At 45.3% G+C, this 20669-nt stretch overlaps 1 protein-coding gene across 1 annotated transcript in view; it reads left to right on the forward strand.

The window, feature by feature from the left end:
- Positions 1-9580: 9580 nt before the first annotated feature.
- The window catches only part of LOC141117575 (NACHT, LRR and PYD domains-containing protein 3-like), a 60734-nt gene continuing 49645 nt past the window's right edge, over positions 9581-20669 (forward strand). Inside the window, exons 1-3 of the mRNA XM_073610489.1 lie at positions 9581-9655; positions 10082-10259; positions 13884-13949. Coding sequence (XP_073466590.1) covers positions 9581-9655; positions 10082-10259; positions 13884-13949 — 319 coding nt within the window. The remainder of the gene's footprint in view (positions 9656-10081; positions 10260-13883; positions 13950-20669) is intronic.

The raw sequence follows: 20669 nt of genomic DNA on the forward strand, positions 1-20669 counted from the left end.
TTTTGAACGGGTACATTTTTAACGTGTTTAGCTCCAGCCAAAAAATCTTTTTTAAGCTTTTTGGAAAACATAGGGAAGGGTTATCACCCCTGTGACATTTGTTTTGGAGTCTGTCCTTCTCTTCAGAAGATTTCACCTCACTTTTTGTCCCAATGACAAATGTTTTTTGAAAATTTGGGTTTTTTTGTGGAACAAGGATTGGAAAGCATCAATGGAAAGGAGAAATGTTTTTCCCATATTAACTCTTACAGGAGAGAATTTCCCTTCCTAGGGATAGATTTCATCTCACTTCCTGTTCTCTCCTTCCGTTTGCAAGTAGGAGTCGTTTGTAAGTTAGATGTTTGAAAGTAGGGGCCTGCCCTATATACTCTTGGGTCTTGTATGGATATTAAGGGGAACCCCGCACCCAAATTAAAAAAGGAAAGGTGTGGGGCCCCCAGGCCCTATATAGTCTGAACAGCAGTATACAGGCGATGCAAACAAGACAGGGACTGTAGGTTTGTTGTTAAGTAGAATCTGTTTGTAATTTTGAAGTATTACATTTTTAACGTGTTTAGTTCCAGCCAAAAAATTTATTTTAAGCTTTTTGGAAAACCTAGGGAAGGGTTATCACCCCTGTGACATTTGTTTTGCTGTCTGTGCTCCTCTTCAGAAGATTTCACCTCACTTTTTGTCCCAATGACAAATGTTTTTTGAAAATTTGGGGTTTTTTGTGAAACAAGGATTGGTGATAAAGCATCAGTGGAAAGGAGAAAAGTTTTTCCCATATTAACTCTTACAGGAGAGAATTTCCCTTCCTAGGGGTAGATGTCATCTCACTTCCTGTTGTCTCCTTCCGTTTGCAAGTTGGATGTTTGAAAGTAGGGGCCTGCCCTATATACTCAGCAGAAATTTGGGCCTTAGGTGTTGTTGTGGCCACAACACTGTAAGCCCTCACAGGGCCCTGCTGTGAAATATTAGATCAAGAATTGTAATTACATGCCCCTGTTAAACAAGGGCAGAAAAATTGGGCCTTTGGTGGTGGTGGTGGTGCTGGTGCCACAACACTGTAAGTCCTCACTCGCTCTTGGTGGGTGCAGAAATGGGCCCTGCTGTGAAATATTAGATCAAAAATTGTAATTACATGCCCCTGTTAAACAGGGGCTGAAAAATTGGGCCTTAGGCACTGGTGCTGGTGCCACAACACTGCAACCCCTCACAGATACTCTAGTTGGAACGCAGAAACGAGCCCTGCTGCAAAGTATTGCATCAAAAATTGTAATTACACGCTCCTGTTAAACAGGGGCTGAAAAATTCGGCCTTAGGCACTGGTGGTGGCGCCCAGAACCAAAAATGTTCTTACAAGCTATCAGCGTGATCATTGAGGAGGAAGAGGATAATTACTCAGGGATAGTCACTCAGCATCAGCATAGGCAGTCTTTGAAGGGATCTGAGATTTCAAAAAAAATTATTCAGTTACATCAGCATCAGGTGCTTGGTAGCTGGTGGTGATCCAAGACGGATTCATTTTTATGAAGGTCAGTCGATTGACCGAGTCGGTGGACAGACGCACCCTGTGATCGGTTACAAAGCCTCCAGCAGCACTGAATGTGTGTTCCGAAAGAACACTGGATGCAGGACAGGCTAGTAGCTCAATTGCATACTGTGCAAGCTCTGGCCAGTGATCCATCCTCAAGACCCAGTAACCCAGAGGATTTTCGGTGGGAAAGGTGTCCAAGTCAGATCTTGCCCCTAGGTATTCCTGCACCATGTAAAACAGACGCTGGCGATGGTTGCTGGAACCAAACATACCTTGGGGCTGCGGACCAAAAAATTGTCTGACCGCATCGGTCAGACGGCCACCTTCTCCACCGCTCCTTCTTTGACTGACCGAAGCCTCAGCAACACGTTGTCCAGAAACAGGAGTTTGTAACCTCCCAGTCTCTGGGAATGCGTTGCACAGACCTTTCTGCAAGGCCTCCCGAAGATGTTTCATCCTCTGCTCCCTCTGCGATGGCAAGATAAGGTCCGCAACCTTACCCTTGTAACGTGGAACAAGGAGGGTTGCCAGACAGTATTGGTCCTTCTCCTTGATACCACGAATACGAGGATCCTTACGCAGGCTTTGCAGGATCAGGGAGGCCATGCAGCGTAGGTTTGCTGAGGCATTCGGTCCGGAGTCCTCTGGGTCACTAAGGACGACATGGTCCGCAGCCACCTCCTCCCAGCCATGTACAAGTCCATGTGTTTCTTGGGACTGATCCCTTAAAGACTGCTGCTGATGCTGAGTGCCAGGCTCCACCTCCATACTGACACAATCTTCCTCCTCCTCCTCGTCCTCTTCCTGTGTGATCGGCGGGCATGCAGGAACACTGTCTGGATAAAGGGGGCCTTGACAGCTAAGGAAGTCCTCCTCTTCCTGCCTCTGTTCTGCCTCAAGTGCCCTGTCCATTATTTCACGCAGCGTGTGCTCCAACAGGTGGACAAGGGGGACAGTGTCACTGATGCATACACTGTCACTGCTCACCATCCTCGTGGCCTCCTCAAATGGTGACAGGACAGTGCAGGCATCCCTGATCATGCCCCACTGGCGTGGGGAAAAAAAACAAGCTCCCCTGACCCTGTCCTGGTGCCATAGTCGCACAGGTACTCATTGATGGCCCTCTGCTGCGTGTGCAGCTGCTGCAGCATGGCCAACGTTGAGTTCCACCTGGTGGGCATGTCACAGATTAGGCGGTTCTTGGACAGGTTAAACTCCTTTTGGAGTTCCGCCAGCCGAGCACTGGCATTATATGACCTTTGGAAATGCACACAGACTTTCCTGGCCTGCCTCAGGACATCCTGTAAGCCCGGGTACCTGCCCAAGAACTGCTGCACCACCAAGTTAAGGACGTGAGCCAAACAGGGCACATGGGTCATTTGTCCCTGTCGGAGGGCAGAGAGGAGGTTGGTGCCATTGTCGCAAACCACCATTCCTGCCTTAAGTTGGCGTGGCGTCAACCACCTCTGAACCTGTCCCTGCAGAGCTGACAGAACCTCTGCCCCAGTGTGGCTCCTGTCCCCCAAGCACACCAGCTCAAGCACCGCATGGCATCTTTTGGCCTGCGTACTTGCGTAGCCCCTTGAACGGCTACGGAGCACCGCTGGTTCCGAGGACAAAGCACAGGAAGAGGCCATGGTGGAAGAAGAAGAGGAGGGGGTGGAGGAGAGAGGTGTGTCACAATCATTAGTAGTGGCATTTTGGAGGCGTGGTGGCGGAACAACCTCCAACACTACTGCACCTTGTCCTGCATCCTTCCCAGCTGCCAGCAGAGTCACCCAATGCACAGTAAAACTTAGGTAACGTCCCTGTCCATGCCTGCTGGACCATGAGTCAGCGGTAATATGCACCTTACCGCTGACCGCCCTGTCCAGCGAGGCATGGACATTGCCTTCCACATGCCGGTAGAGAGCCGGAATCGCCTTCCATGAGAAAAAGTGGCGTTTGGGTACCTGCCACTGAGGAACCGCACATTCCACAAACTCACGAAAGGGGGCAGAGTCTACCAACTGAAAAGGCAGCAGTTGAAGTGCTAGCAATTTTGCCAAGCTAGCATTCAACCGCTGGGCATGTGGATGGCTGGGAGCAAACTTCTTTCGGCGGTGCAGCAGCTGGGGCAGGGAAATTTGCCTGGTACAATCTGATGTCGGTGTACCAAAAGCAGATTGCCCACAAGTACTTGGCTGTGACACACCTAATTCTACACCTTCATTCCTCTCAGTGCAGGTCTCAGAGAGGACTGAAGGTATAGTGGGGTTGGAGATCTCAGCTGATGAGGAGCAAGGAGAGGTCCTCTTTGTTCTTTGGTGTGGGTCTTTTAGATACGCTTGCCAACGAACTGCATGGCAGGTCAACATATGTCTGGTCAAGCATGTGGTACCCAAGCGGGAGATGTTTTGGCCACGCGAGATACGCTTGAGACATATGTTGCAAATAGCAGTGGTGCGATCCGATGCACTCGTCTCAAAAAAGGCCCACACCAAAGAACTTTTTGAATAACGCACAGAGACTGCAGCGCCCTGCACATGTGGAGCTTTGGGGTGTGATGCAGTCAGTGTGCTGCCCTTAGGATGGCCTCTGGAGGGCATCCTGCCTCGTTGGTGATGTGCCGCCTCCTCCTCCTCCTCCTCTCTCCTATCAGGCACCCATGTTGAGTCAGTGACCTCATCATCCCCCTCCCTCCTCATCACTGGAGCAAACCTGGCAGTATGCTGCAGCAGGGGGAGAATGACTGCCAGATTGCTGTCCTTCTTGGGCACCCCCTCTGTCCGTGCTCATGTTACTGCCTTCATCGAGCTCAGTATCATCATCAGAGCCTTCCAAACGCTGGGCATCCTCCTGGAGCATGTACCCAACACTGTGGTCAAACAGTTTGAGGGACTCCTCAGGAGGACATGGTGGGGCCAGGGAAGGAGTCACTGATGACATTGAGCCGAGGGAAGAGGCAGCTGCTTTGCCAGACAAAGTACCCTGAGCATGGGTGAGAGAGGATGAGGAGGATGAGGATGGCTTGGTCATCCACTCGACCAAGTCTTCCGCATGTTGCGGTTCAACACGGCCAGCTGCCGAAAAAAAGGCCAAGCGTGTCCCACGGCCACGTGCTGATGAGGATGCACCGTCTCCACAACCAGCACTAGACACAGAGCCTGCTTGCCCTCTTTTATTGGCTTGTGACTGTCTGCCTCTCCTTCTTGGCCTTCCAGACATACTAATGGCCTGCAGCTGCACTAGGCTGGGATATATATAAATATATATATATATGTACTGATACTGCAGCTAGCAAAATCAACTGCCTGCCTGTAGTATGAGAACACCACCAACCTTCTACAGGTAGCTTTAGCTGAACACTGTGCAGAGCTCGCCAAAAAATAACTTGCAGCTTATTTAGCTGCCTGCGGTAGTGATAGGATCAGGAAAACACCACCAACCTTCTACAGGTAGCTTTAGCTCACAAAAAAATAACTTGTAGGTTTAGCTGAACACTGTGAGGAGGACGCACCACACTAACTTGTAGTTTTAGCTGAACACTGTGAGTAGGACGCACTGCAATAACTTGTAGCTTTAGATGAACACTGTGCAGAGGTCTCACTACACTAACTTGTAGTTTTAGCTGAACACTGTGAGCAGGACGCACTACACTAACTTGTAGCTTTAGATGAACACTGTGCAGAGCTTGCAAAAAAATAACTTGTAGGTTTAGCTGAACACTGTGAGGAGGACGCACCACACTAACTTGTAGTTTTAGCTGAACACTGTGAGCAGGACGCACTGCACTAACTTTTAGCTTTAGATGAACACTGTGCAGAGGTCTCACTACACTAACTTGTAGTTTTAGCTGAACACTGTGAGGAGGACGCACCACACTAACTTGTAGTTTTAGCTGAACACTGTGAGCAGGACGCACTGCACTAACTTGTAGCTTTAGATGAACACTGTGCAGAGGTCTCACTACACTAACTTGTAGTTTTAGCTGAACACTGTGAGCAGGACGCACTGCACTAACTTGTAGCTTTAGCTGAACACTGTGCAGAGGTCTCACTACACTAACTTGTAGTTTTAGCTGAACACTGTGAGCAGGACGCACTACACTAACTTGTAGTTTTAGCTGAACACTGTGAGGAGGACACCCCACACTAACTTGTAGTTTTAGCTGAACACTGTGAGGAGGATACACCACACTAACTTGTAGTTTTAGCTGAACACTGTGAGCAGGACGCACTGCACTAACTTGTAGCTTTAGATGAACACTGTGCCGAGGTCTCACTACACTAACTTGTAGTTTTAGCTGAACACTGTGAGCAGGACGCACTACACTAACTGTAAATAGTCTAGCTGCCTGATTGTGGTACTAATAGGATCAAAAGAACACCAGCAATTTTCTTCAGGTAGCTGTAAATACTGTAACAAGACAAGCCTGCCTGTCAGTAAGAAGATAACAGGAATGGATCTAGCTAAACTGAATACAGTGTATATATATATATATGCAACACCTGGGATGCATATATATACACAATACACTGTAAGTGCAGCTAACTCACTGATTGTCCTGCCTAATCTAGCTAACTCAAATGAAATGACACTGTCTCTCTCTCTCTATCTAAGCATGCCGGAACACACTACACAGGGCTGCCATGCAGGCGGCCTTATATAGTGTGGGGCATGTTCTAAACCCCCTGAGCCATAATTGGCCAAAGCCACCCTGGCTTTGGCCAGTTACAGCTCTCTCTACCGACGGCGCTGTGATTGGCCAAGCATGCGGGTCATAGTGCATGCTTGGCCAATCATCAGCCAGCAATGCACTGCGATGCCGCAGTGAATTATGGGCTGTGACGCGCCACAGGAATTTGGCGTGAACGGCCCACAACATTCGGAATTTGGCAAACGACCGAACAGCCAATGTTCGAGACGAACATGGGTTCGACTCGAACACGAAGCTCATCCCTATTTATAACCTTTAAATAATTCCTATTAATGTTCTCCACCATCACACCGTAATGTTTCCTTATAGTCTGCTCGGTAAATAGTTTTTTTCTTTTCCTCCTCTCAGTAAAATGGAGAGACCAACATCTAGAGTTTGGAAACATTTCCACAGTGCGATTTCTGCTGAGAGCAAAGCTGAAATTTGCAAATATTGTGAGAGGAAATATTCTTTTCCAAATGCTACAAAGCTGACAAAACACATCCTGGCATGCCTGAGGGGCCGTAAAGACATTAAAGTGGTGTTCCGAATGAAATTATACTTTTTAAATAAAAATACCCCTATAATACACAAGCTTAATGTATTCTAGTAAAGTTAGTCTGTAAACTAAGGTCTGTTTTGTTAGTTTATAGCAGTAGTTTGTTATTTTATAAACTTACAGCAGGCCGTGGCCATCTTAAGTGTGGGCATCTGAAGCCAGACTGTATTTCTTCCTGGATCTCATTCTTGCAGATCTCGCACATGCTCATTGCAGCACAAGCAGTGTAATAGGTTTCAGGTCAGGTTTCCATAGCAACGGCAGTGTCAGAGGAAGTTGCCGCCCCTTCCCAGAAGGCATTGCAAACAGGAAATGATGCGATGGGCCACGGCCAGGGAGGAGGAAGTGAAAAATGAATACAGCAGATATACAGTAGGTGCTGAGAAAAAAAAAATTAAAATCTCCCATTCGTTTACAGTGCACAGTTTAGTGAGGGATGCTGAAGAGTTGTAAAAGTGGGTGGAACTCCACTTTAAAAATACTTTAAAAATACTTTATGGAATAAAATGATGAGGACCAGAATAAAAGTGGGAAGAGCTTTTCCCTTCAGAGTTCTCATTCCAGAAACTCTCCACTCTCTGCTTCTGGATCATCGCAAAGTGTTTATTCACCAGCAGTGTCTTCCAGTACTACAGCCGTGGCCAAAAGTTTTGAGAATGACACAAATATAAATTTTCACAAAGTCTGCTGCTTCAGTGTTTTTAGAATCTTTCTGTCAGATATTACTATGGGATACTGAAGTATAATTACAAGCATTTCATAAGTGTCAATGGCTTTTATTGACAATGACATGAAGTTTTGACTTCAAAGAGTCAACATTTGCAGTGCTGACCCTTCTTTATCAAGACCTCTGCAATTCGGTCTGGCATGTTGTCAATCAGCTTCTGGGCCACTGATGGGAGCCCATTCTTGCATAACCAATGCTTGGAGTTTGTTAGAATTTGTGGGTTTTTTTGTTCACCGACTCTTAAGAATTGACCACATGTTCTCAATGGGATTAAAGTCTGGGGAATTTCCTGGCCATAGACCCTAAAATATTTTGTTCCCCAAGCCACTTAATTATCACTTTTCCCTTTTGGCAAGGTGCTCCATCATGCTGGAAAAGTCATTGTTCCTCACCAAACTGTTCTTGGATGGTTAGGAGAAGTTGCTCTCGGAGGATGTTTTTGTACCATTCTATATTCATGGCTGTGTTCTTAGGAAAAATTGTGAGTGAGCCCACTCCCTTGTCTGAGGAGCAACCCCACACATGAATGGTCTCAGGATGCTTTACTGTTGGCATGACACAGGTGTCAGAGAACTCACACAGCAAGCACCCGTCTCCATGCAGCAGCTGCCAATCCTCGTTCTGCTAATGTCAAGGTGCATGCACGGAACCATAGCCAGAGGCAAATGAGATCCAGGGTGGGCATGCACAATGGCACCTCTATGCGAATATGCACACGCGCTAACGCGCGTCCGCGAGTGCCAAAGCGCTAATATGCTAACGCACATGCGCAATGTACCAAACTGCTAATATGCTAACGCGCATGTGCCAATGTGCCAAGTTGCTAATGTGCAATGTGCGTACGCACGTACGCTGGCGCCAATCCTGGCACACAGCACCCTATATAAACAGAGAGTCTGCCTAGCATCAGTGCTGGATTGTCTTCAGCTTGTTCCTGTGTTCCTGTTGTTATTCTGCCTGATTGACCTTGTTCCTGAAAACCCGGCTATCTTCTGACCATTCTCTTGGACCTCCCCTGCCTGCTGAACCTGCCTCTACTTGCAATACTGACCTTGGCTTGAACTTATGATTACGGCTCTGCCTCCTGATTCTGTACCCTGCTGCTCGTCTGTTGCCAACCCCTGCCTGTTCCTGACTATGGTTTTGCCTTCTGACTTGGTACCCCGCTGCCAGCCTGTTGCCGACTCCTGCCTGTTCCTGATTCTGCAGTTGATCCTGATCTGGCTCCCGCTGAACAAGTTTGGTGATCAGTTTCCACATCTCCTCAGCAGAGGTTCCTATATCTCCAAGTTCCAGCCTCCTGCCTGCAGGCACCTGCACCCTTTCGTTGCCCTCGCACTCCCTGTACCCACCACCAGGGGTGCTTGGACCGGAACCGTGCAAGAGGCCACCCTCATCATTTCGGGCTCCGCTGTAAGGTACGTGACAACAGGTCTGGTGTTAGGGCTCACCTTTTCTTCTCTGGACAAGGTTTTTTTTGGATGCCCCAAACAATTGGAAAGGGGATTCATCAGAGAACATTTCCCCCAGTCCTCAGCAGTCCAATCCCTTTACCTTTTGCAGAATATCAGTCTGTCCTTGATGTTTTTCCTGGAGAGAAGTGGCTTCTTTGCTGCCCTTCTTGACACCAGGCCATCCTCCAAAAGTCTCCTCACTGTGTGTGCCGATGTACTCACATCTGCCTCCTGCAATCCCCGAGCAAGCTCTGCACTGGTGGTGCACCCTTCCCCTCCTCTCCCCCTCTGCATTGGTGGTGCCCCCATCCCCTCCTCTCCCCCTCTGCACTAGTGGTGCCCCGATCCCGCAGCTGAATCAACTGTAGAAGAGATCCTGGCGCTTGCTGGACTTTCTTGGGCGCCCTGAAGCCTTCTTCACAAATGCAATGGAAATGTTTTTTGGGGGATTAAGTTCATTTTCATGGCAAAGAGGGACTTTGCAATTAATTGCAATTCATCTGATCCCTCTTCATAACATTCTGGAGTATATGCAAATTGCCATCATTAAAACTGAGGCAGCAGACTTTGTGAAAATTAATATTTGTGTCATTCCCAAAACTTTTGGCCACGGCTGGACACAATCCCTTCATTTATAGAAACAATGACACCTGAGAATCAGGAGAACATGGATCAAGCTCTTCATAAAGCAATTTATGCTTCTGGATCAGCATTATTAGTAACTGGAAATGTATATTGGCAGGAAGCTTTTTTATTATTATGAGGGAGGGGGGGGGTACCTGTTCTTAACATATACAGTCCTTAAAAATACAAAAAAAAATACAATTTCAAAAAGAAAGTTTAGTTTGTTTACTAATAAAGTCTTACTTTTATTTCAATTTCAAGAATAATACTTTTATATACATTTCACCTTTCCAGTGTAACAAAATTACTTTCAACTTGTAAAACTACTTTACACTTTTTTTAAAAAATGTCATTTTTTCCAAAACAAAATGTGGAAAAAGTGTTTTTTTTCCCATGGTTTCAAAATTTCTGGAAATGTTACATCACTAGTTATGATCTGATCAGTGATGTATACACACTTTTGTTCCTACCTGTATGTGTGTTTCAGACCTCCCTGGTAAGAATAATATGTCTGTTTCAGAAATACCGGGCAATAAAAGAAGGATTGGGGATCGCTTGCTTCTCTCACACCTTGTTACACAATATTCAGGATCGGGGAAGAGGAGCCGTGCTTAGACTCTGGGAATGTCTCTATGCAGTGAAGAAAGATCATCCTCATCCTAATTTATTGGCAGTTCTGGATGAGATCAGACAGACAGGTAACAGGAATTTGTGTTTGTAACAGAGGCGTAACTAGAATCTTAAGGGCCCGAAGCAAGAAACCATGAAGGGCCCCCACCAGGGTTGTTGCTAGGTCTACAAAAGATCTCGGGCTAGAGCCCATAGCAGCTAAGTAAGGAAAGTCATACACTTTGGCGGGCATACACATGTATATAATATATACGTGTGTGTGTGTATGTGTAATATATATATATATATATACACACATCAGGATCCCCAGAGAGCCTCCCCACTTATATTAGGGTCCCCAGAGCCCCCTCATTACATCAGGGTCCCCAGAGAGCTCTCCTTAACATCAAGGTCCCCAGAGAGCCCCTCCCTACATCAGGGTCCCCAGAGAGCCTCCCCCTACATTAGGGTCCCCAGAGATCCTCCCCTTACATCAGGGTCCCCAGACAGCCTCCCCTTACATCAGGGTCCCCGGAGAGCCTCCCCTTACATCAGTGTCCTTAGAGAGCCTCCCCCTATATTAGGGTCCCCAGAGAACCTCCCTCCTTGCATCAGGGTCCCCAGGGATCCCCCCTTACATCAGGGTACCCGGAGAGTCCCACTTACATCAGAGTTCCCAGAGAGCCCCCCTACATCAGGGTCCCCAGAGAGCCCCCCTACATCAGGGTCCCCAGAGAGTCCCCTCCTTACATCAGGGTCCCCAGAGACCCCTTTCCTTACATCAGGGTCCCCAGAGAGCCCCCCTAACATCAGGGTCCCTAGAGAGCCCCCCTAACATCAGGGTCCCCAGAGAGCCCCCCCTTACATCAGGGTCCCCAGAGAGCCCCTCCTTACATCAGGGTCCCCAGAGAGCCCCTCCTTACACCAGGGTCCCCAGAGAGCCCCTCCTTACATTAGGGTCCCCAGAGAGCCCCCCCTTACATCAGGGTCCCCAGAGAGCAATCCTACTTACATCAGGGTCCCCATGGAGCTCCCCTAACATCAGCGTCACCAGGGAGCCCCCCTAACATCAGGGTCCCCAGGGAGCCCCCCTAACATCAGGGTCCCTAGGGAGCCCCACTCCTTACATTAGGGTCCCCAGAGAGCCTCCCCTTACATTAGTGTCCCCAGAAAGCCCCCCCTACATCAGGGTCCCCAGACAGCTGACCCCCCCTCCTTCAAGAGGTTCCCCATGTACCTGGCTGGTGGAGGTGGGAGGCGGCGATCAGCAGCTCTATGGTGTCCACAGGCAGGGGATCTCCATGAGGCTTGTAGTTCTTCTCCCGAGTGTATACAGTGGAGAGGGGAGGGGCCTCTGACCCGGGCATGTATCAGCAGCAGTGTACAAGCAGAGCGTCTCACTGAAAGTGAAACTGATACCTGCCCGGGTCAGAGACCCCTCCCCTCTTCTCTCCACTGTATACACTGACACTCGGGCAGAGAGAACTACAAGCTCCAGGGAGATCCCACCGCCCACAGGCACAATAGAGTTGCCCATCGCTGCCTCCCACCTCCCCCCACTGCATTCTAAACGGCAAGCAAGAGGTGCAGGGGGAGATGACGGGTCTTGGGCCCCCCCACAGCTGCAGAATGGCAGGGCCCAGTCGCAAGTGAGACTGCAGCGACCCCTATAGTTCCACCACTGGTTTGTAATAAGATTTGGGTCAGTCATTGGTGTGTGCAGACTATTGCATGGGAGTGTGCACCCCAAAGCTCAAACATACATGTGTGCATATACATATATATATACACTCACACATACACAGACAGACTCACTTTTATAATTGTAAATAAACATTTTAAAATATATTAAAACATGGACGGTGTCAGTTGGGCAGTGGACAATGTCAGTCATTTTTTACTTTTATTATTTTTTTACAGTATTTTTTATTTACAATTCTTTTAGTTGTAATATCAGGGGTCTGATGTCTCAATTGTGCAACAGAGAAAGGGGCTGAGGACAGAGATTCCCCACCCTCTTTCTCTGTAGCCTTAGTTGCATTGTACAGTGAATGAATGGGAAGCGCTCTGTGCTGAGAGGCCTCCTGTTCATTCACAAGCTGAAGCCTAGTAAACACAAGTAAAAGTACCAGTCTGTGATCTGTACCAATCACTCACTGTGCTCATTCAGAAAAGGAAGCAGCTGGTAAATGACATAGGCCCGGGCAGCAGGGGGAATCTACGCTGCACAGGGGATGATTAGGGTGTGCCCAGGCATACCTGACATACACCTATGGGGTCAATCCTGGGACACAATACTGGCATATGTAGCTGGAGGGAGAAAGAACATTATGTAGAAGGGAAGAAGGCATCTGACACACCAGAAGTCTCCAACAGTTGTAGCTTTTCAAAACAGAGAGAGCAGGGTAGGTAAGTATTCAGGATAATTCACACCAGTGTACAGTGAAACCTTGGTGCATAGCACTATTCACTTTTTTAAATTAACTTTATTGAAATGTCACAAAGACATTTTGTTAAGTTAAACTTCCAGCCGTGGAATCGGGGATGAGGCATTTTTCCTTGTCATGTGGTGGGACTGTGCTGGAATAGCCGCCCATCACTGTCCCATCACATCTGGTGTTAATATAACCTTAATTATTTTTTTGTGGGTGTAATTTGTCTTTAATGTATATTTTTTTTTCCCAGTTATCAAAGCATGTTTGATGGTATTGTTTACCAGAATTACAGGTTCATTTCAAGTTCACCATTCAACAGTTTTTCATCCACTACACATATCTCAAGTAACATGTTTTATTATACAGGATGACCCAAAAGTCTCCATACATGGGAACAATTTATAAACTCATTATAATTTATATGTTTAATATTTTAATTGTTTTATTAAATTATTATTAATATTTTGTAGAAAATTTTAATTTTTTTTTGTAAATAAAGGTACATTTAGCTACAATTTTAAATTTTCTCTATGTATGGTGACTTTAATAACAAGCTGTTTAGACAACGTTTTAATGCATATTTTTGTGTGTCTGCCTCTGATAGATGTGATCATGGCATACATTTTTTTTTTTGATCAAATAATCTTTATTGAAAAGGGTTTTTAAATTTTTCCCATACATACAGTGCAGTACCAATCATACAAATACAATATCCAACAATACAAATGTATTTCCTATAAAACTTTATCCAATAAATTCTTAATTTTACTCATAAATATGTATAAAACATTTTATTTTCTGCACCACCTACGTTTCGTAGATTATGAAAAAGAAAATAGAAAAAAAAAATCTTACACTATATATCTTCCTTCCTTATGATCTGCTACATATAATATCCCTTGGGGGAAGCACTGTAGTGTCCATTCATGGGCCCCATATTCTCTCAAACTTTTTTACACCTCCCCTTTTCATATACACATATTTTTATCCTAACATTTACTGCCTTTCCCCTTTCCCTATACTGAATGTTGATGGTGTCGGAGTCAATCACCTCTGTGCAATCAACATATGAGCCTGAAATAAGCATCTAGTCCCTGCAGTCTGTACAGTGGATGGTAATGTGTCCCTGTCCATATGGCCTAATATTCTTAGCATTGGGTCTAATCCAAACGTTTCCCCAAATATGGAAATTACAATACTAATAATTTCCTCCCAGTATCTATATAATTTGGGGCACCTCCCCAATGACATCGATTTTAATGATTTATTTCTCTATAGGTGAGGGTTTGGTGGATCAGATTCTGTTGGATGAACTCGGACACTCCCTGACTCCGGAGCTGAAAGGTAATAGATGAAAAATATTAACAATTTTCTCCAAAGTGCAGATCTGGTGGTGCTATGTATTCCCTGAATTCAGACATCCCCCTTTAGGTCATACAATTTATATAACAAAATGTGTTAACCCTTTTGCTACCAGAGACATTTTGCATTTTTCGTTTGCATTTTTCGCATTTTCGGAAATTCGGCCAGCAAAAGACCGATGAGAGCTTTTGGTCGGAAAATGCAACTGTGTGTATCATCCATCGGACTCCTGCTGGCCGAATTTCCGCCAGCAAAAGATTGAGAGTATGTTCTCAATATTTGGGTCGGAAAAAGTTTCTATCGGAAATTCTGTTCGTGTGTATGCAATTCTGACGCAAACACGCATGCTCAGAATCAAGTATGAGACGAGGCCGCTCAGTCTGGTAAAACTAGCGTTCATAATGGAGATGTCACATTCATCACACTGCAAATTTTTAAATCTTTCAATGCAGCGCATTCTCTTCTTCTTTATAATGCTAGAAGAATTAAGTTGTTTTGCTGCTCATATTCACACAAACTGACAAAGTTATTTCTTTATTATTTCTCGTGATCTCCTGAATAATCTTTTTTCTTTTTCAAGCCAGATCTCCCTAATAATGTTTAGAATTATTTTTATAGTCATTTTTTATAGTTTTTATAATCAAGATCTCCTGTTGTTGTTTTTTTTTTTTTTTTATAGTGATCTCCATTAATTTTTTTTTTTTTAATCAAGATCTCTAATTTCACGTTTCCACAACACCATTTTTATCTTGTATTTGTAAATCTCAAGGAGGTTGATTGGTGTCCCTTGTTAATTTGACATTGTATTTTTGAAATGTACCTGCCTCCTCACAAAAAAACTGTCCTATTTGAAGAAAAACACATAGGCAAGTATTTTCATAACCGAAAATCTCCATTTATTCTGGCTCATAATAACAAAATAAAGAGGGAAGGCAACTCTGGAGAAACAGCTGGAATTTGCAAAGCCTTTGGCCCCCAGGGCAGACATCAACTCCTTGAATAAAAAAATTGGTAGCTTGAGAGGTCCATATAGAAGGGAGCCCAATCTGGTCCATGACTCCCAGAGATCAGGAACAGAAGCAGATGACATATATGTCCCCAGACTGTGGTACTACAACAGGCTGCATCTTCTGTCAGACCAGACTGAAGCCAGGTCATCACTTTCTTGCAACCTTCCCTCCACGCTGCCCTGCAGCCTTCCCCACACCCTTTCCTGGAGGCTGTGGCTCTGGAGGTGGACTTGTGGCAGGAGGAGGAGGAGGAGGATGGGCGAGCGCACATAAGTGGACGACATCCGTTATTTGGCCCCTCAACCCCTTATGGATGGCATCAAAAATGAGTTTTTCGCATTTGCAGAGTTGGCCCTCCTCCATTTGCTGCAAATTTGAGGCTATATAGATGCCATAGGCCTCTACAGCATCGAGTGCCTCATCCATGTTCCTCCCCTTCCTGGGCCTTTTGTGTGGAAGGCAGAGGGGAGGCACCTGGCATTGGGTGTGACTGGGCCCAGCCACCTCCTGTCTGACACTTCTCTCTGCCTCCTCCTGTGTGCCACATTCCAGAGCCTTGTCCTGGCTGAGGTCTTACTGTGTATGAAAAAGGGACATAGTTTTATTTTCTGGTTCATCAATCACACACAGTTTTCAGCTCATGACTGTTACAAATTGAATGTTATTAAATAGAAGACTATCATTCTGAGCCCAGCATTTTTCATTCTTGTCACAATTTTTTTTGGCCACTACTGTCTATTGATCTGTAAAACACTTTTTGTTAAATCATTAATTTGTTAGAAATAATAACATCTAGTTAACAACAATCATTTTCCCACAAAAATATGTTTAAAAATACTATACACCTGGCTCCATCTGGGCTCCTCAATTTCTTCCTGGATGGAAGGCCCAGGTTGGTCCTCGGAAGCCTCAGCTGGGGTTGAGGGAAGGGTGGATGGAAGGGGGGCCGGAAGAGTCGAAAGTAATTCCCTGGCTTCAATCTGATCTTCTAGAAAACACATCCTGCTGTAGTACCACAGACTGGGTACATACACGTCTTCTGCTGCTGCTCCTGATCTAATGGACTTCTGGACCTTCTGAAGCTCCTTCCTATGCATGCTTCTCAAGCTACCAATTTTCTTATCCACAAACTCGAGGTCTGCGTCAGGGACTTGAGTCTTCCCAAATTCAAGCAGTTTCTCCAGCGATGCCTTCCTTGCTGGTTTGTTGAGATATAGGGGGTTTTTCACCTCCCATAAATTGCGCATATCCCTGTATCTGTGTCAGATAAGGGTACTCACCAAGGCCGAGATGCTGAGAGTGGTAACCTCTTGCGACTAAACGCACTACACTCCTGAAGATGGTACAGGGGGTGAAGGGCACAAAGAGGCACGAGTCACCAGCAGGCTGGGCAGGTCTTGCGTGAAGGTCACCAGCAGGGAGACAACTGTGCAGGACTGGAAGATGCTGAAGCTCAAGAAGGAAGATGAACAGCTGATCCAACAACAGGCCGGGGGTCAAACACCGATGACTAGTAAGAGTCTCTAGATAGGCAAAAACAGTCTAGTGCAAAGGACTGTTAGCAGGTCTGTCAGCAGGCTGATGACTTAGTACTGAAGATTGATAGCAAAGTCCGTAAACAGGCCGAGGGTCAAACACAGGTAACTGGAAGCAAAGTCTGTGAGCAAGCCAGGGGTCGAGCACTGAAGACAGTAGCAAAGTCCGGGAGCAGGCTGAGGTTCAATCACTGGAGACAGGAAGCAATATCCCTAGACAGGCCGAGGGTCAAACACAGGAAGCAAGTGGAGAAGTCCGAGAGGCAAGCCGAGGGTCAGATGCAGGAAGAGATCAGAGCAGGTCAAGGTCAATCCGGGTCACAACAGGTAATCAAGAATCAGGATACAAGCAGGAAACACACGGGGAGCTGAAAGACAAATCAGCAATCTGGTCATGGCACAGAGTGGCTTTTATAGGCCAGTGGGATTCTCATGTTGTGCGCGCGCTATTGCGTACGCGCGTTTGCTGTTCCGCTGAATCGCGCACGCGCATTAGCATTGCACACACATTAGCCGTTTAGCCAAATTGCGCATTAGCCGTTTCGTTGTATTGTGCCCAGGGATGCGCCGAAATGCCGCTCTACCGCGCATGTGTGAAGGAAGGCAGCGATATTGGCGAGACTGGTACTTGCTTCTTTCCTGACAATCTGTCTATGAATGCTCCAAGGAAGTCTGGGCCCTTAAATTGTTTCATTTTTGCTGCAAGACCAAACAAAAGACAAAAACTCTAATATCAGGCTAATCTTATCCCAATATAGGACTCAATCTACAAGTATTGGCCACTCATGTCCCAAGTTAAAATCTTACCTTCGTTATTTTGTTCATCGCTTCCATTCCTCCTTCCTCCATACACAGAACGTACGTACGACACACGTGTTAGCTTTATATACACTGCACATGCGTGAAACTCCGCCCGCATCGCCCGCCCCTGACGTTCTTTCTAGAATATTCCCCCTTCTCTTTTTTCGCAGTGGGAGACGACATGGCGGAGACACAGCAGGTGCTTAATAGCAGTAATGAGGAGGAAAGCCCAGAGCAAGAAATGTCCCGATCCCGGAGGAGAAGATTTAAGGCCACAAATATGTGAAAACATGGTGGAGATGGTGGACATATTGAAGAGGGCCAACTATGATGGGAAGTATGTTCCGTACCTAAACCCAAATGTGGGAAAGGCCAAGATCATGACTAAAGTAGTGAAGAGTCTGCACTGGAATTTTGGGGTACGACGATCCAAGGAGCAATTGAGGAAACGCTGGTCAGATCTCAAATTAAGGGAGCAGGATCAGTACAGAAGGATCAAGAAAGTGCTTCTAAAAAGTAAGTACTTGTCGTGTGTTCCTATTATTATTATTACTTACATGCTGCGCCATGTGCTTTTCTTTACTATTGGACAGTTTAAAATGGCTACTTTCATGTTCTTGGGCACAGTAATCGGTCGTAGTAAACATCATTCATTTGACAACTAAATGCGATGTTTTGGCCATATACAGGGTTAACTACATTTGGTCATGCTAATTTGTCTAAAAAGAAGTTTAGGACATTGTTGTCTAGATATGTTTTGAAACTAGAATGAATTGCGAACTTGATTCAGTGTAATGTAAGGAGAGGACACTCAGCAGCTGTTTACACATCTGGACTCGGGAACACTAGTGTGGGACACAAGAACAAACTTTTTAGGGTGTCCCACACAGGTGCTTCAGTGGATACTTAGGGTGTCTCCATGTGTGAAACTTGTCCAAAAAAGGTCAATATTCCAGCTTGGTTAAGGGAGTGGATCAAAACTTGGAACTTTGCCCAAACAGACAATTGTACCCCACTTCCAAGCAATGTTTCATATTCCTTTTTCTGGCCACAAATATCAGTGTGCTAAGTATACCTTTTGTTTCCTTCTCATAGGGGACGTCTAAGGACTCCAGGGACCCCCATCTCCTGAAGAAGGGGAACAGAGGACACCACAAGATGAGGATGTGGAGGAAGGAGAGGTGGTTGAGATTGTCACCAAAACAGGTAAATGTGTCTGACATCACAGATTCAGGTAATAGAGGTATGCCTGCCTATTTATAATACATGGTGTGTAATTTATTTTTTAGGTGATGTAAAGGTTGTGGAAGAACAATCACATAATTTCACCAGTGACAGTGCCCAAAGGCTAATCCAGGACATAATGTTTTGTAGTCGGGATTTAGATTGTGTAAAGCAAAAAACAAATGAGATTGAACAAAAACTGAAGAACATGATTGATGTACTAGGAAGAATCTAAATACCCAAAAAATGCCACCATTTTATAATTTTACGGACAAATTTTGTATGCATTGTAAAAGCCAAATTTTGAAGATGCACACGGTGTGTCAACATCTGCCATCAGGGGATATCATTGTACGCGTTTTGTGCCTGCAACCCCTTCCTCAAAACTCAAGTAGATGAGAGGAAGGGGTTTCACCCACAAAACACGTCCATTGATCCCCCATGATGGGAGATAGCACATGTTGACATTAGGCATGGGGGATCAGGAGGGAAATTCCCAACTTGTGTGCATCTTCAAAATTTGGCTTTTACAGGGATGACTTCAATATCAAGACATTTTGGATACTATAATGTCTGATATTGCCTTCAGTGTTTCAATGTTGAACTTTGAAAATTCCAGAGTTGTGTATGTTATGTTTTGAAACATGCCTGTTTATGTACCCTAAAAAATATTTAAAAAAAATATGAAACCAAGATTTTGGGTTTTTACCAAAAATATGTTTTACAATGCACATATACATGTGCACAGTATAAAAGTTTTTATACTCAACAATGTGTGGCTTTTTCTTTCAATGATCAATACCTGTTTTTGTATTAAGTTGGTGTTTACAGTGACAATGGGTGTTATTTAATAATGGAAAAACCACTTGGCACTACAAGTGCACTAGGAGAACCTAGGAGACATAAAAAAGAAACCCAAGCAGTAAATGAAAATCAATATTTTATCTGATAAAAGAGAAAATTTATTGCAAATTTGGTGGCAAAGCAATGGCCCCTACCCGTAAAATATTGTACATATTTTTCTCTCACTTTACGGGCACTTTGGGGGGGCAAGCCAGAACTGCCAGCTTCCAGGGCAGTCATTAGAACTTCTGAAAGTCCGGCCTCAGGTCCAACAGAGGCAACATAACTTGCATTATGTTTTTTAAGAAAATTGTGCAGGATGCAGCAACATAAAATTAGATGATTTAGTTTATATTCCGCCATATTTATCGCTGTTTGAAACAGGCGGAACTGGCTGGCCAGGATCCCAAACGTATTCTCCACGACTCTTCTGGTTCTGACCAGCCGGTAATTAAAAACCCTCTTCTCCGGGGTGAGGGTCCTCTGGGGGAATGGCCTCATCATGTGTTTACTCAGACCGAATGCCTCATCTGCGATGAAGACAAATGGCAGTCTTTCCACATTCTCCTCCGGAGGTGGCAATCCCAAACCACCACTCTCGAGACATCGGTAGAACTCGGTCCAAGCAAATACTCCACCATCCGATGTCCGGCCATTCCTCCCCACGTCCACAGAAACTCCTATGTCGCTGACACCACTGCCATCAACACAATACTATTGAACCCCTTGTAATTATAATAGTATGACCCCGAATGGGGTGGTGGGACGATGTGGACGTGCTTCCCATCAATTGCCCTTCCACAGTTGGGAAAGTCCCAACGGGTGGCAAAATGGGAAGCCAGTGTCTGCCATTCCTGTGACGTTGAAGGAAACTGTGGAGTCAAACAAGAAAAAACAATTAGTAATTTTGCACAGAAACATTGAAAGCAGATTAGACACAAACATTCTTGCCCAACATCAGTATAACATTTATTTAAAGGAGTATTTAAAGGCAAAAATATAAGGTCAACTTATCAGATTCCTCACCCCTCTGATGGTTCCTTGGAAATATTTTAGGGGGGGTATGTTTTGGACAGGTAACACTCTCCACTTCATTGAGAGCTGAATGCCTAAATAATGTGTGTTACTTTGGCCAGCCCCTCCTTACTTACACTATTGGCAGCCCACTGTACAGGTAAGAAGTGTCATAATACAAAAATACACACTGTACAAATGGAAGCACATTTTTACATTCTGCAATTACCTATCAAGATAATAATAGGAGAAAAAAAAACTTTAAACAGTACCAT

Source organism: Aquarana catesbeiana, linkage group LG13 (assembly GCF_042186555.1).
Source record: "Aquarana catesbeiana isolate 2022-GZ linkage group LG13, ASM4218655v1, whole genome shotgun sequence".
NCBI classification, from domain to species: Eukaryota; Metazoa; Chordata; class Amphibia; order Anura; family Ranidae; genus Aquarana; species Aquarana catesbeiana.